Below are 21,141 nucleotides of genomic sequence, written 5' to 3'. Positions count from 1 at the left end.
AGTTTTCTTTCACCCCGCCCAGCCTCAGAAGGCGGCTCCCTGGCTTCTGCCCCTCCCCGGGAGACATACTGGACAGCAAGGTCTCCTGGGAAACATAGTCCAAGCCTCGCCGGAGACTGGATGGGCCCAGCCAAAGTGGGCTGCGTCCTCTGGGTCCTGAGGCGGGAGTCTGGCCGCAGTGACTAGACTAACTGTGCCCCGGAGGCTGCTCGGAATTCCACTAAATGCTGGAAGCACGCAGAGGCTCTTGAGGCGGCCAGCTGCGTAGCATGTGGAGGAGCCAGGAGAGTGCATCGCAGTATGGGACCTGAGCGTCTGAGACCGAACCAGGATGGGGAGTCGGAAGGGGACAAATCCGCGATCCTAATCACGCATGCGAGACTGGGCAAAGGAAGGCTCCAGTGTGTGTAAGACTGCGGTGGGACTGCTTGTGCTGGTGAGATGAGGGGTGTCTGGGTAGTTGAGTGAAAGAAACCGCGTGCCAGTAAGATTGGGGTGTGTGTGTGAGAGAGGTGAGGTCAAGATGTGTGCAGCTTTGCGGGTGGGGAGGTCATATGGAGTGTGTGGAGGTTGGGGGCAAGATCGTGTATGGATCTGTGTTTGAGTGTGTGTAATCACCTAAATGTGGATCACTGTATGGGTAGCTGATACTGTGACTGTGGAGGAATCTGAACCTCCAAGTCTCATTTTCTCTTTAAACTGTGGTAAGGTTGTATCTTCCTGGAGCAGCAATTTCAAAGGGGGGAAGCTCCATTACTGATATAATAAAATAGCATTTTTATGTAAACATTTAACATTCAGACATTTCTTCTGAACTGGAATACAAAATCAGTATGAGTACTCAAAGTAGTTTTTAAAAAAGACCCATCATTATGCATATGGGGAAGATAAATTGTGAAAGAGAAACTTCCTTTTTTCACTATAATCTTATTTAAATTTTTAAAATCAATGTGATGACTCATTTGAAAACAAATATAAAATTAAAAACTGACAGAAAGGGGAACTAGGAGGAAATCAATAATTTTTTAAGCTAGAAACTTTGGGAGGTGGTAGAGGTTGCTGAGATATGGTGGCAGGAAGTATATGACAACAGGAAATGCTGACGTAAAATCTAATCCTGAAGTTTTTAACTGTGGGGAAAAGAAAGAGAGATCAGCCTGTTACTGTGTCTATATAGAAGGAAGTAGACATAAGAGACTCCATTTGGCTCTGTATTTGAGATGCTGTTAATCTGTGACCCTACTCCCAACCTTGTCCTTGCAAGAGACATGTGCTGTGGTGACTCAAGGTTTAATGGATTTTGGGCTGTGCAGGATGTGTCTTTGTTAAACAAGTGCCTGAAGGCAGCTTGCTGGTTAAAAATCCTGCCCGTCCCTGGGCAACAGAACATCTCGGTGTAAAACCCGATTGTATGCTTTGTTTACTGAGCAAGGAGAAAACCGCCTTTAGGAATAAGGTGGGACTTGCTGGAGCCATGCTGCTAAAAGGTTTATGAAGAGTTTGCATATGCATGTCAAGGCACAGCATTTTCCTTTAAACTTCTTCATGTCACAGGGATTTTTGTTCATATGTCTTACTGCTGATTTCCTCCCTACAATGATCCTATTGTCTTGCCACTCCCTTATCTTTAAGATGGTAAAGATAATTATCAATAAATACTAAGGGAACTCTCTGCAAGCTGAGCGCTGGTCTCCTGGGCCCCACTTTTCTTTCTCTATACTTTGTGTCTTATTTCTTTTCTCAAGTCTCTCGTTCCACCTAACGAGAAACACCCACAAGTGTGGAGGGGCAGGCCACCCCTTCATCACAACGGCAGGAAAGGCCGGGCATGGTGGTTCATGCCTAGTGATCCCAAGCACTTTGGAAGGCTGAGGCAGGAGGATCACTTGAGCCCAGGAGTTTGAGACCAGCCTGAACAGCATACTCTCTACAAAAAAAAAAAAAAGGAAAAAGAAAAAACAAACAGCATGAGTGCAGTGGCTCACGCCTGTAATCCCAGCACTTTGGGAAACCGAGGTGGGTGGATCACTTGAGTCCAGGAGTTCAAGACCAGCCTGGCCGATGTGGCGAAATCCCATCTCTACTAAAATTACAAAATTAGCCAGGCATGGTGGTGTGTGCCTGTAATCCCAGCTGCTAGGGAGGCTGAGGCAGGAGAATGGCTTGAACCTGGGAGGCAGAGGTTGCTGTGAACTGAGATTGCAGCCCCCCGCTACCCCCACACCCCATCTCTGTATGGGGGAACTTCTTCCTACTGTCTTCTCCCTTCCTTCTTGCCTATTAAACTCTCCGCTCCTTAAAACAAAGACCCAAGAAACAAAAACAACAAAATTTGGACTATACAGGGAAGCGATCTATACCTAATGTGGCTCTGTTGCTCTAGTTCTCCAGCGTCACATTCCTGTGAATCTCCGTCTGAACATCTTTTAATTGTGGCTAAGACTCTTGGTTGAATGAGGCAATCACATTTGTGTATGTTTACCCCACCAATGTCTCCTAAAGAACAGAAAAAATAAAATGCCTGTGGGAGGTCTGGGAAATAAGCTGTTTGAACACAGCCCTTTGTGTTTTTATGGAGGCTTCATTACGTAGGCATGATTAATTAAATCAGCAGCGATTGGCGATGAGTTCAACCTTCAACCCTTTTCCTTTCCCCAGAAGTCACCGGGTAGGGCAGAACTTTCCAACCTTCTCATCACATGTTTGGTTGCCCTATCCTATGGTTATGTAGGGGCTTTACCAACATCACCTCATTAACTCACTTGTGGTTGAAAGGGGTTGGTTATGAACAATAAAGAATCTTTCACATTTATTACTCTGGTGCTATTTCAGGAACTGAAGTGTCTTAGTCCCTTAGTACTTCTATAGCAAAATACCTGAGACTAAGTAATTTGTAAATAATGGAAAATTATTTCCCACAGTTCTGGAGGTTGGGAAGTTCAAGATCGAGATGCCACCAGGATTGGTGTCTGCTAGGTCTGATCTCTGCTTCCAAGATGGGACCTTGTTGCTGCATCCTCCAGAGGGGAGGAATGCTGTGTCCCCACTTGTCAGAAGGTACTGAAGGGCTGGACTCATTCCCTAAATCCGTTTTTTTTTTTTTTTGAGACGGAGTCTGGCTCTGTCGCCCAGACTGGAGTGCAGTGGCGCAATCTCGGCTGGCTGCAAGCTCCACCTCCCGGGTTCACGCTATTCTCCTGCCTCAGCCTCCTGAGTAGCTGGGACTACAGGCGCCCGCCACCGCGCCCGGCTAATTTTTTGTATTTTTATTAGAGACGGGGTTTCACTGTGTTAGCCAGAATGGTGTCCATCTCCTGACCTCATGATGCACCCGCCTTGGCCTTCCAAAGTGCTGGGATTACAGGCGTGAGCCACCACGCCTGGCCTCCTCAATCCTTTTTTTTAAAGCACCAATTCCATCTATGTAGGCTCTTCCCTCATAATCTAATCACCTCCTAAGGACTCCACTTCTTTTTTTTTTGAGACAGAGTCTCTCTCTGTCGCCCAGGCTGGAGTACAATGGCGTGATCTTGGCTTGCTGCAACCTCCGCCTCCCTGGTTCAAGTGATTCCCCTGTCTCAGTCTCCAGAGTAGCTGGGATTACAGGCACTTGCCACTAAGCCCGGCTAATTTTTGTATTTTTAGTAGAGACGGGGTTTCACCATGTTGGCCAGGCTGGTCTCAAACTCCTGACCTCCCGCCTTGGCCCCCCAAAGTGCCGGGATTACAGGTGTGAAGGGCTCCACTCCTTAATCTAACACATTGGCAATTAAGTTTCAATATATGAATTTTGGGGACACATGCAGAACATAACCAAGGACAAAAGAACAAGTGTTTTTGTTTTGTTTTGTTTCTTCCCAAGACAGAATCTTACTCTGTCGCCCAGGCTGGAGTGCAGTGGCGCAATCTCAGCTCACTTCTACCACTGCCTCCCAGGTTCAAGCAATTCTGCCTCAGCCTCCTGAGTAGCTAGGATTACAGATGTGCATCACCACACCCAGCTAATTATTGTATTTTTAGTAGAGACAGGGTTTCACCATGTTGGCCAGTCTGGTCTCGAACTCCTGACCTCGTGATTCGCCCGCCTTGGCCTCTCAAAGTGCTGGGATTACAGGCATGAGCCACCAAACCCGGCTAAAAACAAGTGTTTTAACAGAAAATACTCTGTTTAGGAAACTACAAGGGCTTTAGGATGCATGAGCCAAGAACCATGGACATGGATGAAGACCAAAATATATATTTCTTATTACATGACAATATCAGAGAGCTATAGACTCAGGTTGATTTGCATATGTAAGCTGTGATCACTGGAAAATTGTGATTATCTTTAGGAATTAGCCTGAGAGGAGCAGCCTCTCCCTGTTTTTTTGTAAGGTCCCCAAATGCCAGAGCATCAAGAATACAGAAAATAAGAAAATATAGTTAATATAATTGGCCCCTTGATGAATGAGTGCCAAACAGACTAATAAAGAATCTAAGGGGCTGGGCGCGGTGGCTCAAGCCTGTAATCCCAGCACTTTGGGAGGCCGAGACGGGTGGATCACGAGGTCAGGAGATCGAGACCATCCTGGCTAACACAGTGAAACCCCGTCTCTACTAAAAAAATACAAAAAACTAGCCGGGCGAGGTGGCGGGCGCCTGTAGTCCCAGCTACTCAGGAGGCTGAGGCAGGAGAATGGCGTAAACCCGGGAGGCGGAGCTTGTAGTGAGCTGAGATCCAGCCACTGCGCTCTAGCCTGGGCGACAGAGCGAGACTCCGTCTCAAAAAAAAAAAAAAAGAATCTAAGGAAATGCAGTTAGAACACAGAGGCTATGTAAGTATTTACTGTCCACAAATGGTGAACTCATCCCACAGTGCTGGGATTACATGCGTGAGCCACCATGCCCAGCCTGTTGCTTCCATTAATCTATCTTTCTATCCTTCACCAAAACACACTGTCTTGATTACTTAGGGCATCTCAACCTTGGACCATGATTTGGGGCTGGATAATTTGGGGCGAGCTATCCTGTATATTTAGTAGCATCCCTGACCTCTGTCCTCTAAATGCAAATTGCACCTCTCCAGTTATGACTACCAAAAACTTCTCCATACTCTGCCATGTATCTCCTGGAGAACAAAATCACCTCTGGTTGAAAAACATCCTGGTAAAGCTTTTAAAATGTTAATAATAGTTATTTTAAATTACTTTTTAGATAGTTCCAACATCTACATCATATCTTTTTGTTTTCTTTTCTTTTAATTTTTGAGATATGGTCTTGCTTTGTTGCCCAGGCTAGAGTGCAGTGGTGCAATCACAGTTCACTGCAGCCTCATACGCCTGGGGAAATCCTATCTGAGTCTACCTCTGTTTGTTTCTTTTTGCTTTTTGCTTTTATGTCTTGAGCGTGTCATGACTTTTCTTGCCTTTTCATGTGTCTTATAATTTGATGTTTTTTTTTTTTTGAGACGGAGTCTCACTCTGTCGCCCAGGCTGGAGTGCAGTGGCCCGATCTCAGCTCACTGCAAGCTTCGCCTCCCGGGTTTACGCCGTTCTCCTGCCTCAGCCTCCCGAGTAGCTGGGACTACAGGCGCCTGCCACCTTGCCTGGCTAGGTTTTTGTATTTTTTTAGTAGAGATGGGGTTTCACTGTGTTAGCCAGGATGGTCTCGATCTCCTGACCTCGTGATCCGCCCGTCTCGGCCTCCCAAAGTGCTGGGATTACAGGCTTGAGCCACCGCGCCTGGCCTAATTTGATGTTGTTGTTGAAAACTATACATCTTTAGGACAATAGTGAGCAGAAATTAATTAATATAGCAGGCCCGAGACTACTTATCTTTAGAAAGGCCTGATATGAGGTTAATCTTTGGCTTGCATCTAGAACTTGAATTGCAGATTGGTTCCCACCTTCCTGATAAGTGGCTTACTATGCCTGAACTCTTTGTACAAACAGTATGGTTTATGCTAAACACCTGCTTTCCTTCTGGGAATCTGAAATTCTGTTATGTCTTAGGCACAGACTGCCTGTGTGACTAGCCTCCAATAAAAACATAGGGCACTGAGTCTGTAATGAACTTCCCTGGTTGGTATCATCTCACGTGTATTGTCACAACTCACTGCTGGGGAACAAATAAATCCCATATAAATCTACTTGGAAAGAACCCTTCGCAGTGTGCACCTGGTTTCCCCTGGACTTTGCCCCATGTGCTTTTCTGGTTGCTGATTTTCTTTTGTATCATTTCACTGTGAGCCTCCCAGTGAATCATCAAAGCTTGGGGATGTAGGGGTTGGTCTTGGGGTCCCCTGCCAGTAGTAACAGGAAAATGACTTGATGGCTGGATGGGCATACCTTTCTTTCTGTAAGGCCTTTACTATGGGGTTTTCAGTTAATCCAGTTAGGAGTTTAAAAACTAATCAAGACAGAAAATTTGTACGATTTGATTGCATTTATATACATTTCATAGAGAGATTAAAACTTTTTTTCTTTTTTTGAGATGGAGTTGCATTCTTGTCGCCCAGGCAGGAGTGCAGCGGCATGATCTCAGCTCACTGCAACCCCTGCCTCCTGGGTTCAAGCGATTCTCCTGCCTCAGCCTCTGGAGTAGCTGGGATTACAGGCATACACCACCATGCCTAGCTAATTTTTGTATTATTAATAGAGACAGGGTTTTACCATGTTGGCCAGGTTGGTCTCAAACTCCTGACTTCAGGTGATCCACCCGCCTCAGCCTCCCAAAGTGCTGGGATTGCAGGCATGAGCCACCGTGTCCAGGTGAGAGATTAAAACTATTAAAGAGCCAAGATATTAATACCCTAAAGGTCAGCTGGAGCTGGAACTGGGTATCAGAAATGATCACACAGGCTGGGTGTAATGGCTCATGCCTGTAATCCCAGTACTTTGTGAGGCCTACGTGGGAGGATCACTTGAGCCCAGGAGTTCGAGACCTGCCTGGCCAACATGGTGAGACCCCATCTCTATAAAAATTAGCTGAGTGCGATGGCACACACCTGTAGTCCCAGCTATTCTGGAGGCTGAGGTGGGAGGATCACTTGAGCCAGGGAGGCAGAGGTTGCAATGAGCCTAGATCGTGCCACTGTACTCCAGCCTGGGTGACAAAGCCAGACCCTGTCTCAAAAAAAAAAGAAAGAAAAAGAAAAGATCACATAGAATGGGCATTTGTTCTTGAGATACCAACACTTGTGTGGAGTTATACTGAACTTATTTTATGCACTTCAAGTATTTTCTGTTTCACAATAAAAAAAAAGAAAAAAACTATTTTAATTATCTGAGGAGTTTGAAAGTACCGAAAAAAATTACTCCTCTGTCAGAAAGTTTAGATGTAGATCTAAATGATGTACATCTAAAAGAGAAGCAAATGAAAACTGGCAAATGTGTACTTCAGCAAAAAGAATGGCATGAATAGAATTTACAAAACAATACTAATGTGACTATAAACATTAATTGAAACCAAACACTTTAAGGGCGATTGGAGGATGGGAATAAGGTATTAGGAAGAGTTCTCATGGATTCCCAGGCAGGGTACCCCTGTAGGGCTGGGCATGTAGCTGTGTCCCATGGACCTTTTCCCCTTCGTTCTATCCCAGGCTGGTACTTGTGGAATCAGAGGTGTCCACCCAGCCGGGCCGAGGCTCCGGCAGAGACAGGACAGACAAGCCACTTGCTTGGCACAGTCTTGTAGGACTTTACCGCCACGCCACATGGGTCAGAGGCCCATGCAGCGAGCTCCTGCTGAAAATAACCGCGGGGGCATTTCTGCAGTGTTCCAGCCTCTAGACTACATTTCCCAGAGGCCATCGGGGCCAAGGTTACTTCCAGCCTAAGATGGCCTGGGCTTACTGTCCTGTTCTCAGGGCTGGGCGTCGTTTGCAGAGGTAGGGCAGCCTGCAGGCCTCCGCTGAAGCTTCCTAAACGCAGGCTGGAATTCTGGAAGTTCTCGGCCGCAGATGTGAGCGGTGTGTGGGCGATGGTCTTTGCCCAGCGAGGGGATGGGGCTCAAATCCAGGGTCGGTTAATGGTGCCCGCGGTGTCCCAAAACGGCCCAGGCTCTGAACTACATTTCCCAGAGTGCACCGTTCCCCGGGCAACTTCCTGTCAGCCCTCTGTCCCTTTAGGGATGATAGGGAGATCGCGGAACCTTCCACCATCAAGGGACCGCAGGGCCGGGTGAGTGACTCCGAGACACAGAAGCCGAATGACTCCGCAGGGCCCGAGGCCGGGGCTGAGGGGAGTGAGGTGCTAACGTCTTTGGAGTTGGTGACTTTTCCGGCGAGGGAGCATGGGGGCGAGCGATCGCGATGGGGGGGAGCCGTGGGTGCGAGAATGAAATTGATGCAGGAGCGGGGACGCGACGAGAGCTTCTCGTGTGTGTGTACGCACGCGTGTACGCGCACACGACGATGACGGGCGCTGTGTGTGACCGTAATGGACTATTTAAAAATAACTATGTACGTGATTATGACAGCATCGCGTTGTGCGTGACTACGTTCGTAAAGTTGGTGATAGCTGCTATGGGGCTAAAAACAAAGAATTGAGCCTTACGATGAGTGACATAGTCCTTCGTGAATGTGTAGGGAGCAGTTTTTGTGCTGGCCGGTAGCTGGATTGGAGTACCAATAGGGCAACCTAGAAGGAGGGGAGAATGGGAGACAGTGTAGACAACATAGTTCAAGATTTTCTCAGTAAATTAGGGCAGAGAAATGGAGCAGCAGGTGGGGGTAGAGGGCTGGGGAAAACAACCCATCAACATGTTGGAAATGAGCCATGGGAGGGGAAAAAGTCCAGGCAAGGGTAAGTAAACAAGGCTCATCTGTGTGGGTGTAGTTAAAAATGCAAGAATTTTAAAAAATAGAAAAGGATAATCGCGCTGCAGAGAGTAAATCATGAGCTCAATATTTCAGATATAGGGGGAAAATAGCCTGTGTTTGGTAGAGGTCAACAAAAGTGACATGTGGTGAGTTATATATAATCTCATGGCAGGAAATTCAAAACTAGAGTTTGTGGAGGAGGGAGAAGGGTCTGAAAGTAATGAACAACAGGGAGGCCAGCCATCTGTTCCATTTTCAGACGCACTGGTAAGAGGCTGTAGCCGGGGAAATGTTGATAGGGCTGCAAAGTCCTCTAGATAGAGCCTGGTTTCTGTTAGACTCAGAATGTTAGGGCGTGTTCATGGAAGTGGTTGAAGATAAAAGAGGGATTGGTTGTTAATGAATTATGAATTCCATTATGAAGGCATACAGGAAAAGTGCTGAGAGTTGGGAAGAATGAGAAAAGGGGACAAATGGGACTTGATGGAGTACAGTGTCTGAAAAGACAGTTGACTAGAAATTCGGGTCTTCTTATAGTAGATAAATGTAAATACAAGGTTGGATTGACACTTATTCTGGTTGGATTCAAGTCAGTTTTGCAGAGATAGCATTGGGGTAGTGAAAGATGATTTCTTGAGTGTGAGAAACAACTTACCCGTCCCAAAGAATGGACTCAGAGACCCGGAGAACAGCGAAAGTAAGACTTTTAATGATGGTCTTGTAAGATCGGTGTCTGATAGGCACAGCCAACAGTTTCAACAAGCAATTTATCCCCTAGTGCACAGGTTCCTCCCCTGGTTCCTCATAGGCTGAGTACTATGGGGTCAAAATCTTCCCGGGCGTTGCCTATTGATTGTTGGGTAGGGGATTCAGGTGTTTTGTTTTTTGTTTTGGTGCAATCTCGGCTCAAACTGCAACCTCTGCCTCCCAGGTTCACGCGATTCTCCTGCCTCAGCCTCCCGAGTCGCTGGGCCTACAGGCGCGTGCCACCACGCCCAGCTAAGTTTTGTATTTTTAGTAGAGACGGGGTTTCACCATGTTGGCCAGGATGTTCTCCATCTCTTGCCTTCGTGATCCCGCCCACCTCAGCCTGCCAAAGTGCTGGGATTACAGGCATGAGCCACTGCACCCGGCCAGGTGTGTTTTTTTTTTTTTAAGGCTTGTCTTGCTGCATTTGGTTGCAGCCCACAATGCATTGCAACCCTAGTTAGTTCAGGGGCTCTTCAGGTATTTGACTCTTCAGGTATTTGACCTAAGTAGCCGGGCAGGCTGGTAAGAGCAGACAAAAAGAGCTAATTTGCAGGTTAGCAAACTTTCATCTTAGACTAAACTTTGGTTTGGGTGAAGGCAACTAAGTGGGGGAAAGGGAGAAAGCGGGAGGCTGACAAGTAGGCATCATCTAGCCAAGCAGGGGCCTAGTATATCCGGTTTCTTCTGTGGTTTGCTTACCTAAGCTGATTCAAGGCACTTTATCTTGGAAATGGACCACTGTATACATTATTTCCTTCACTGAGTATCTCTCAGAAGGAAGTTTAAGATAGAAGCCATAAAAGTGGTCAAGGTAGGCAGAATGATGGCCCTGCAACCAATGTTTACTTCCTAATCCCTGGAAACTAGGACTATGGTACCTTATATGGCAAAAATGACTTTGCAAAGGGGATTAAGTTAAGAACCTTGAAATGGGGGCGATTATCTTGTTGGACCAATATAATCACATGGGTCCTTAAAGTCAGTAAACCTTTCCTGGCTAAGTTTAAAGTCAGAGGGAGGTGTGACCGCAGAAGAATGGTCAGAGAGATGCCACATTGCTGGCTAGATAGAGGAAGTGGGCCTTGAGCCAAGGAATGTTGGTAGCCTCTAGAAGCTGGAAAACATTAAGAAAACGAATTCTCCCCTGGAGCTTCCAGAAAGGAACACAGCCCTACCAACACCTTGATTTTAGCCTAGTAAGACCCAACTCAGACTTCTACTGAACTATATGATAATAGATTTGTATTTTTTTTTTTTTTTTTTTTTGAGGCGGAGTCTCGCTCTGTCGCCCGGACTGGAGTGCAGTGGCCAGATCTCAGCTCACTGCAAGCTCCGCCTCCCGGGTTTACGCCATTCTCCTGCCTCAGCCTCCCGAGTAGCTGGGACTACAGGCGCCCGCCACCTCGCCCAGCTAGTTTTTGTATTTTTAGTAGAGACGGGGTTTCACCGTGTTAGCCAGGATGGTCTCGATCTCCTGACCTCGTGATCCGCCCGTCTCGGCCTCCCAGATTTGTATTATTTTAAGCCACTACCTCGTGGCAGTAGAAAACTAATACAGTGGTGTAGTGTCTTGGCCTCAGTGTTGTGGAGGAGTCTCGATCCCTGTGACGTAAGGGGACCTCAGCCTCTATCGATTATGTTGAAGACTTCCGGTAAAGTAGGTCCCCACTTCACCAATAATAAAATTTACAGTTTTGCTATATTGTGTTATTTTTAAACTTTGGAACTTAGTGAACTTTTATTTGTGATCTAACATCTGGTCAGTCTATACTTACTCTTTGCCTTGCACTTGATTTGTCTTGGATTGAGAGAGATGTATTAATGAAATTTTATTTTATTTTATTCTATTTATTTATTTATTTGTTTATTTATTTTTATTTATTTTTTGAGACGGAGTCTCCCTCTGCCACCCAGGCTGGAGTGCAGTGGCCGGATCTCAGCTCACTGCAAGCTCCGCCTCCCGGGTTTACGCCATTCTCCTGCCTCAGCCTCCCGAGTAGCTGGGACTACAGGTGCCCACCAACTCGCCCGGCTAGTTTTTTTTTTGTATTTTTTAGTAGAGACGGGGTTTCACCGTATTAGCCAGGATGGTCTCGATCTCCTGACCTCATGATCTGCCCATCTCGGCCTCCTAAAGTGCTGGGATTACAGGCTTGAGCCACTGCGCCCGGCCTACGGTTGTTTACTCTTAAAGGTATTGTGTGTGTATCTTTTCTTCTCCCCTCGCGCATTTCCCACATAGAACAGCCCCTCAAAAGTCAGCTGAAGTACCATCTCCTATAGGAAACTTTCTCTTAAAAACTAGTTTTGGTTTGAGCTCCTTAGAACTAGTTGGCTCCTTTCATAACCACAATTCCCTTTATTTCCTACAGTATCGTAATTGCGTCTTTACTTTTCTGACTGTGAATTCCTTGATAGTCCTGCAACTTATTTATCTGATTCCCTTTTGCTAAGCGCAAAGCTAGACTCAGAGAGGCTTCAATATATTTTTTTAATAAAAGTACTTGCTTCACAAAACCGACTACTCGCCTAACCTAGCCTTCCTTCCATCTTTGCGTTCCTTTCATGAAAAAGTCACCCTGCCGTTCAGTGTCAATGAAAACACAGGAGGCAGAGATCGTGGGCTGCTCCGATAACGGAAAGGCCCAGCTCATCCTTCACTCAATAAAATAAAAAATCCTGAAATCCAGAGATATTCAAAGCGAACGAGCTTTGCATTCAGCAAACCTATGATATTTCCTAATAGTGAATTTGAGCAAGTGACCCATTTCCTGATCTTTTAAATGAGACAAGTAACTGACATTCATAGGTGGCTTGAGGATAAATGTTAATGTATGTATATATGAATTTAGGGCAAGCCAGAATTGACTTATCTAGTAGTATCCTAATCCCATGTCATGATTTTGGCATAAGTGATTAGACTGAAACTTCATCCTGCTTTTGTTGACTCTCTCTGGTTTTGGATAGGGCCAGGATTTCTTCAGGTTCCTTCTGACCTACCTCCAAGGAAGAAAATGGCATTCCTGTTTGTCCATTTGAGAGCTCTGAGAAAGGCCTGACCTCGTGATTTTTTCTTTCTAGCTCTGCTTTCTCAGCACACTGCCTCACCAAGAGAAGAATCCAGAGAAGGGCCGGTAGACTTGGAATGTGAAGTCATGGTCCATGTGAGTTGGAATTGCCTCTCTCCAAAAATATAACCCATTTATATCAAATCATGTGAATATTTTTATTGCTTATCCTTAATTGCTTACTTGAATCACTATTGAGCGTCATAAGTAATGACTGTGAAACAGTCCAATGCTTTCCCTAGATACCTCTTTTCTCCAACCAGTATGACCAAATCTATCCACCAGGGCTTTCAGTATCTCCTGTGTCCTAATCTGGCAGAGCACTGAAGAAGAGAAATACATTTCCTTAAGGGGAACAGTAAAGACTTTGCATTTCAAACCCATAGCTTAACAAGATGGGATGGAACAATTAAAGGGGACATACTACATAAAGGCTTTTATTTACTCTGTAGAATGGGATGTTTTATTTAATCAAGATGGGAGTTGGTGTTGGTTGGTATTCATTTAGGTATGTGGCCCTTTGTGATGCTTTCCTTAGCAGATACGATGGAAGGTTGAGTTCAAAGAGATCTGGAATTTTCCAGGAAATTAATGAGAGGTTAATATAATTAACAGTCCGGGGTTAGTTATTCCAGGCTGGTATAGCCTCTCAGTGGTGTCGACAAAAAACTCATTTGATGACTTTCACAGTAATCCCTTATGACACTGAATTTGCTGAGTGTCAGCTGCTTAGCAAAGAACCTGGAGATTCTACACATTGTCCACAGAAAATAATATTCAGTCAGGGAGTGTATCTCTTGAGAATTCTCTCAATTTAAACTAACAGAAAATTCAACTAAAAGTAGTAGCTTAAGCAAAGGACAGTTACCTGGGCCAAAGACTGTATGCACAAGTCTGTTTGTGCACAGTAGAGACTCCTTACAACCAACAGAACCCCCTACTTTTCTCACATAATAAATCTGGGGTTCTTCCAGACTGGTGTAGCCTCTCAGTGGTATCAACAAAACACTCATATGATGTCTGTTATTCTGGGCTGCCATTCTGATGTTTTGGTATTTGTGATTTGAAGATCATAAAGATGTGGTGACTGAGCAACAGGAGTTTTTACGAGCATGTAGGCCAGGTGCGGTGGCTCATTAGGACTTTGGGAGCCGAGGTGGGTGGATCATTTGAGGTCAGGAGTTCAAGACCAGCCTGGCCAACATTGAGAAACCCTGTCTCTACTAAAAATACAAAAAATTAGCCAGGCGTGGTGGTGCGCACATGCAATCCCAGCTGTTAGGGTGGCTGGGGCACAAGAATCACTTGAACCTGGCAGGCAGAGGTTGCAGTGAGTCGAGATTGCACCACTGCACTCCAGTCTAGGTGACAGAGCAAGACTCTGTCTCAAAACAGAACAAAAAAAAAGGAGCATGTAGACACTCGGCTTTAGTCACGCTTATTCCCATGTCATTTCTCCTGAAACCACAGGCAGCCAACTCCAGTTTTTTGCCCAGTATATGCTCCACTCCCTGCAGTGCCCCTTTCCAGCCTTTCCCCTTTCATCTAAAGGGGTTATTATTTTTTCAAAGTTCACCATTAATACCTGGACTTGTTCTTTCAACAGTTGATGATGTTCAGGGATGTGGCTGTAGATTTCTGTCAGGAAGAGTGGGAGTGCCTGGACCTGGAACAGAGGGATTTATATAGAGATGTGATGTTGGAGAACTACAGCAACATGGTCTCACTGGGTAAGATTCAGCATTTTCCTTAGAAATTCCTGCTTTCTGTATTGTGATTTTTTTTTTATTGTCTTTTAAATGTCCAGGGTAACTTCTGACTTTTGTTTTTTGGAAAATGGTTTGTGCTTTGTAAATCTGGCAATAGTTGTCATCAGTGGGCACCTCCATCTTTCCCATCCTTTATAACTTATTTTTGCCCTGCCTGTAATTGTTTCTCTTCCTTAGTAACCAAAGAAGTAGTTTCAAATTTTAGAATCTTTACAATGTGGTTCTTTGCTGTTTCTTATCTTCTGGGCAGGTCTTTGCATTTATCAGCCAGAAGTATTCTCTTTATTAGAGAAAGGGAAAGAGCCCTGGAAGATTTTGAAGGATGAGACAAGAGGACCTTGCCCAGGTGAGTGACGGCTGAACAGGCACAAGGAGGCCATTGTTGTGGATAACAGCTCAGCTGCACAGTGAGGCAGCAACACCTCTAAAATATTGGTCTGGAATATCCCCTTAAGACCAAAAAATGGGCCAAGTGTGGTAGCTCACGCCTGTAATCTTAGCACTTTGGTGGGTTGCCTGAGCTCAGGAGTTTAAGACCAGCCTGGGCAACATGGTGAAACCCCATTTCTACTAAAAAATAAATAAATCAATACAAAAAATTAGCCAGGCATGGCGATGAGTGCCTGTAGTCCCAGCTACTCGGGAGGCTGAGGCAGGAGAATTGTTGAACCAGGGAGGCAGAGGTTGCAGTGAGCTGAGATCATGCCACTGCACTCCAGTTTGGTCAACAGAGTGAGACTCCGTCTCGGGATAAAAACAAAAACAAAAACAAAAACTGGCTGGGTGCCGTGGCTCACTCCTGTAATTGCAGCACTTTGGGAAGCTGAGACAGGCAGTCCACCTGAGATCAGGAGTTCGAGACCAGCTTGGCCGACACGGTGAAACCCCATCTCTACTAAAAATACAGAAACTAGCCGGTGTGCTGACACACACCTGTAGTCCCAGCTACTCAGGAGGCTGAAGCAGGAGAATTGCTTGAACCTGGGGACAGAGGTCACAGTGAGCCGAGATTACATGACTGCACTCTAGCCTGAGCTGTAGTACAGTGAGACTCCATCTCAAAAAAAAAAAAAAGGTCCGAGGCCTAGATAGAGACAAAACCTTTTCCAAAAGGACTTTCTCTTCACTCCAAACACTGGTGTATTTTTGTGCTCTCATTTTTTACTCATGTAACAAAAAGGTAAGTGCCATTCTTTTCTCCAGTGGCGCTTATTTTATCTATGATTTGCATCAAGTTCCTTCCCATCTCCCTTTTTTGAAATTTAGATTTTCATAAAATTCTTCATTCTGTAAAAAAACAAAACCAAACCAAACATTTTTGACCTTATGTTTTTATTTTACCCATCCCTTTTGAATTTTTCTCATTTTTCCTAGCTTCTCCTTGATTGTACATTGCCTGCATTTGTTAGTTCATTCTTATTAGTTCATTCTTTCAACCAACATTTATGGATTTGCTCATTTTAGGTTTAAAAGAATTAACAAAGAATATATTATCTCTTAAGAAACTTTTTGTTCTCTTCTGTGACTGGAGCATGGCCATACATTTCTGCATACAGGGAACATTAAGAGAAGACCTAATAGACTACTTAGCTGAAAATTAGAGTAACGGGTGATAAGAGTTTCTGGTCACAGTGAGGAAGAAGTGGCAGAAGAAAAGTTAGGGCCCATGAAGTACAACCAGAAGAACACAGTGTCATACAAGACAAGCCCGGCCAGGCGTGGTGGCTCATGCCTGTAATCACAGAATTTTAGAAGGTCTAGGTGGGCGAATCACCTGAGGTCGGGAGTTCAAAACCAGCCTGGACAACATGGCGAAACCCCATCCCTACTAAAAATACAAAAATTAGCTGGGCATGGTGGTGGGCACCTGTAATCCCAGCTACTTGGGAGGCTGAGGCAGGAGAATCACTTGAACCCAGGAGGTGGAGGTTGCAGTGAGCTGAGATTGCGCCACTGCACTCCAACCTGGGTGACAGAGTGAGGCTCCATCTCAAAAAAAAAAAAAAAGACAAACTCTGACTTATCTAGTTCCCCATATTCCCCAGCTTTTCCTCTCTAATAATCATCATCATCTACTGATTATTCAACACTTATCCTGTGTCAGGCACTTAATAGAAATAGCATATTATTCCCAATCCTTGCAACAAACCTCTGCAAAGTGGTGTTTTATTCCTTTTTATAATATGAAAAATTAAGAGCTCAGTCAAGCTCAGTAATTTTCCAATCACCTAAAAAGTAGTTTTAGGCCAGGCGTGGTGGCTCAAGCCTGTAATCCCAGCACTTTGGGAGGCTGAGACGGGCGGATCACGAGGTCAGGAGATCGAGACCATCTTGGCTAACACATGAAACCCCATCTCTACTAAAGATACAAAAAAACTAGCCAGGCGAGGTGGCGGGCGCCTGTAGTCCCAGCTACACGGGAGGCTGAGGCAGGAGAATGGCGTAAACCTGGGAGGCGGAGCTTGCAGTGAGCTGAGATCCGGCCACTGCACTCCAGCCTGGGCTACAGAGCGAGACTCCGTCTCAGAAAAAAAAAAAAAAAAATTAGTTTTAGTAAACAGAACTGGAGTCTGAAACTGAAGTTTGTCCTCTTTCCATTGCAGTACATTACTGCTCATACTTTGTAACTCAACTGCCTTTCAATTCACTGAGTCACTGCTAGAGTACTTGCTCTGTCCCCCAAGAAAAACTGGTAACAATAGTATTTGATCCTAAATATGTATTTTAAAAAATGAGTCACGGAAGAGTCCTACTTATTCTTAGCTTTTGCCTGACTCCTTCCCCCTTGAAAAAAATTCTCAAACTATTTTGTTGTTGTTAAGACAGGGTTTCACTCTGTCACCCATGCTCGAGTGCAGTTGTGTGATGATGGCTTCCTGCAACCTTGACCTCCCAGGCTCAGGTGATTCTGCCACCTCAGCCTTCCAGGTAGCTAGGACCGCAGGCATGCACCACCATTCTTGGCTAATTTTTTATAGAGATGGGGTTTTGCCATGTTGCCTAGGCTGGTCTCGAACTTCTGGGCTCAAGCAATCTGCCTCAGCCTTCCCAAGTGCTGGGATTACAGGTGTGAATCATTGTAGCTGGCCTTCAAACTATTTTTCTGTCTGAACTATCACCCATAATTATCTCCTTTAACCTAAATGCAGCATACCCTGGTATTGAGATCCTAGTACTTTGGTAACTCTGGATCAGATTGCTTCCCTCATATTGGACTGATACTCTGCCATTTCCCACCATTTCTGTTTTTAAGCTCTGAATTATATAAGACATTCATCATAGTACTTGCAAACTTGTAGATATTTTATGACTTACTATTCTGTTATTGAGGTGATACCTGGATAATCATTTTTTATTGAGCTCCTTAGATGAATATGATCAAAATAAAATATACTTCTCATCACTTGACTCAACTTTCATTATTTCTTTTAAATTTCTACTTATTTCTTGCCCTTTTTTTCACATTGCTCATATTTGAGAATTTTTTAAGCCATTCACTTCTCATATGCTTTATTTCAATATTTTCTACATCTATTTTAGAAGTTTTACTGCTTTTTGTACATACAACAGTATGATGTTTTTACCTTCTTCTTTTTCAGACATGCAGTCCAGGTGTCAGACCAATAAGTTATTACCAAAAAATGGCATTTGTGAGAGAGAAATAGCCCAACTGGAAATAATGAAAATTTGTAAAAACCACAGCCTTGAATGTTTATGTTTTAGAGGTGATTGGGAAGGCAACGTTCAGTTTCAAACACTACAAGATAATCAAGAGGAATGTTTCAAGCAGGTGATACCCACCTGTGAAAAAAGGCCCACTTTTAACCAGCACATAGGCTTTAATCTACACCAGAGACTTAACACAGGAGACAAACTGAATGAATTTAAAGAATTGGGGAAAGCCTTTATTTCTGGCTCAGATCATACTCAACATCAGTTAATTCACACAAGTGAGAAATTCTGTGAAGATAAAGAATGTGGGAACACCTTTCTTCCTGATTCAGAAGTTACTCGACATCAGACAGTTCACACTGTTAAGAAAACATATGAATGTAAAGAATGTGGGAAGTCTTTTGCTTTACGTTCAAGTCTTACTGGTCATAAGAGAATTCATACTGGTGAGAAACCTTTTAAATGTAAGGAATGTGGGAAAGCCTTTAGATTTCATTCACAACTTAGTGTCCATAAGCGAATTCATACTGGTGAGAAATCTTATGAATGTAAGGAATGTGGGAAGGCCTTTAGTTGTGGCTCAGATCTTACTCGACATCAGAGAATTCATACTGGTGAAAAACCCTATGAATGTAATGAATGTAGAAAGGCCTTTAGTCAGCGATCACATCTTATTAAACATCAGAGAATTCACACTGGTGAGAAACCTTATGAATGTAAGGAGTGTGGGAAAGCTTTTACTCGTGGATCACACCTAACTCAGCATCAGAGAATTCATACAGGAGAGAAATCTCATGAGTGCAAGGAATGTGGAAAAGCCTTTATTCGTGGTTCAAATCTTGCTCAACATCAGAATGTTCACATTGGTAGGAAACCTTATGAATGTGAGAAATGTGGGAAAGCCTATATTTGGAGCTCACACCTTGCTCGACATCAGCGGATTCATACTGGCAGGAAACCTTATGAATGTAAGCAATGTGGGAAGACTTTTACTTGGCCTTCATATCTTGCTCAACATGAGAAAATTCATAATGAGAGGAAATGCTATGAATGTAAGGATTGTGGAAAGACCTTTCTTCATGGCTCAGAGTTTAATCGACATCAGAAAATTCATACTGGTGAGAGAAACTATGAATGCAAGGAATGTGGGAAGACCTTTTTTCGTGGTTCAGAACTTAATCGACATCAGAAAATTCATACTGGAAAGAGGCCATATGAATGTGAAGAATGTGGAAAAGCCTTTCTCTGGGGTTCACAACTTACTCGACATCAGAGAATGCATACTGGTGAGGAACCTTATGTATGTAAAGAATGTGGGAAATCTTTTATCTGGGGTTCACAGCTTACACGACATAAGAGAATTCATACTGATGCAGAACCTTATGGATACAAGAAAAGTAGCCACATCTTTAGTCACCATTCATATTTTACTGAACAAAAAATTCATAATGGTGGAAATCTCTGTGAATGGACAGACTATGGGAACTCGTTTAGTCATGAGTCAAACTTTGCTCAACACCAGAATATTTACACTTTTGAGAAATCGTATGAATTTAAAGATTTTGAGAAAGCATTTTCTTCGAGCTCTCACTTCATTTCACTCTTGTGAAATATTATATAAAAGTGTAGGAGGCTGGGCGCGGTGGCTCAGGCCTGTAATCCCAGCACTTTGGGAGGCTGAGACGGGCGGATCACGAGGTCAGGAGATCAAGACCATCCTGGCTAACCCAGTGAAACCCCGTCTCTACTAAAAAATACAAAAATCTAGCTGGGCGAGGTGGCGGACGCCTGTAGTCCCAGCTACTCGGGAGGCTGAGGCAGGAGAATGGCATAAACTCGGGAAGCGGAGCTTGCAGTGAGCTGAGATCCGGCCACTGCACTCCAGCCTGGGCGACAGAGCGAGACTCTGTCTCAAAAAAAAAAAAAAAAAAAAAAGTGTAGGAAGGACTTTATTCCTGACTCCTTAATTGATGTCATTTATTTTTTTCTCTTCAGGAATCCCACAAATGTAAGTAATATTGGAAGGCATTTTAACAGGGCACACATCCAGCAGCAGCAGCAGATAATTCATCATGCAATCAATATAGGAAGGAAATTACTGATCCTTGCAGAATATCAGGGTAAAATTTTATGAGATGATAGCATGAATTTTTTTGAATCATTCTCAAAACATTCTTATCAGAGATGTTCCATAAAGAATTTATATATAATTCGGCCAGGCAAGGTGACTCACGCCTGTAATCCTAGCACTTTGGGAAGCGGAGGTTGGTGGATCACCTGAGGTCAGGAGTTCGAGACCAGCCTGACCAACATTGTGAAACCCCACATCTACTAAAAATACAAAAATTAGCTGGGCATGGTGGCACACACCTGTAGTCCCAGCACTCAGGAGGCTGAGGCATGAGAATTGCTTGAACCTGGGAGGTGGAGGTTGCAGTGAGCCAAGATCACGTCACTGCACTCCAGCCTGGGTGACAGAGAAACACCCTATCTCAAAAAAACAAAAAACCCACAAGAATTTATATGTAATTCATTTTGGAAATCTTTCATCATTAGCAAAATTCTGTTGTATTTCCAGAAAAATCATGTAATTAATTAATCAGGAAAAGCCTTGAACTATGTCATACAATTTATTTGGCATGTCTTGTTTCAATACATCTTGCCGCTATATGTTTTTTGGAAAGTATCTTAAATCTATGTCTGTTTAATCTTATTCTTTAGATTGTAAGGGTTGAATGATTTGAGATTTACATGACTTAGTGACTGTTATTTGTATTGGTATTAAGCCATTTTATGAGAGGACTTTAAGACAATGATGATAGACAAATATATCATCTCTATGTCTTATTGAACAGCAGAATTAATTCTGAAAAAACATCTGTAAAATACAATGAAGAAAGCTTTGGATGAGTATTAATTTCACATGATCAAAAAAAACGATAAAAGAAAGCCTTGTGACTTTAGTGAAAGTGGGGTTGTTGAGTGTTCAGCAGTTTTTTAAAAGACATTGAGAAATGATTTCTCTCTAACAAATTTCTAAAGCCAAGTGTCATATAATTCATTTTTCACCACAGTTATA

At 43.9% G+C, this 21,141-nt stretch overlaps 1 protein-coding gene across 5 annotated transcripts; it reads left to right on the top strand.

Annotated features, from left to right (window-relative positions):
- The first annotated feature begins 1 nt into the window (after position 1).
- ZNF790 (zinc finger protein 790) lies at positions 2–19,697 on the top strand. 5 transcript variants are annotated; one of them, XM_033225965.1, is made up of 5 exons: positions 2–436; positions 12,635–12,717; positions 14,228–14,351; positions 14,641–14,736; positions 17,990–19,697. In XM_033225965.1, the coding sequence occupies exons 2-5, from the start codon at positions 12,709–12,711 to the stop codon at positions 19,669–19,671; spliced, it is 1,911 nt and encodes a 636-aa protein (XP_033081856.1). In that variant the 5' UTR covers positions 2–436; positions 12,635–12,708; the 3' UTR covers positions 19,672–19,697. The 5 variants fall into 5 exon arrangements, with proteins under 5 accessions (XP_033081856.1, XP_033081854.1, XP_033081853.1 ...); XM_033225963.1 differs by lacking the exon at positions 2–436 and adding an exon at positions 7,125–7,870; XM_033225962.1 differs by lacking the exon at positions 2–436 and adding an exon at positions 7,125–8,162.
- The last annotated feature ends 1,444 nt before the right edge of the window (positions 19,698–21,141 follow it).

The sequence above is a fragment of the Trachypithecus francoisi genome, unplaced genomic scaffold, assembly GCF_009764315.1.
Source record: "Trachypithecus francoisi isolate TF-2019V2 unplaced genomic scaffold, Tfra_2.0 Lachesis_group12, whole genome shotgun sequence".
NCBI classification, from domain to species: Eukaryota; Metazoa; Chordata; class Mammalia; order Primates; family Cercopithecidae; genus Trachypithecus; species Trachypithecus francoisi.
This window is presented reverse-complemented; position numbering and strand designations above follow the sequence as displayed.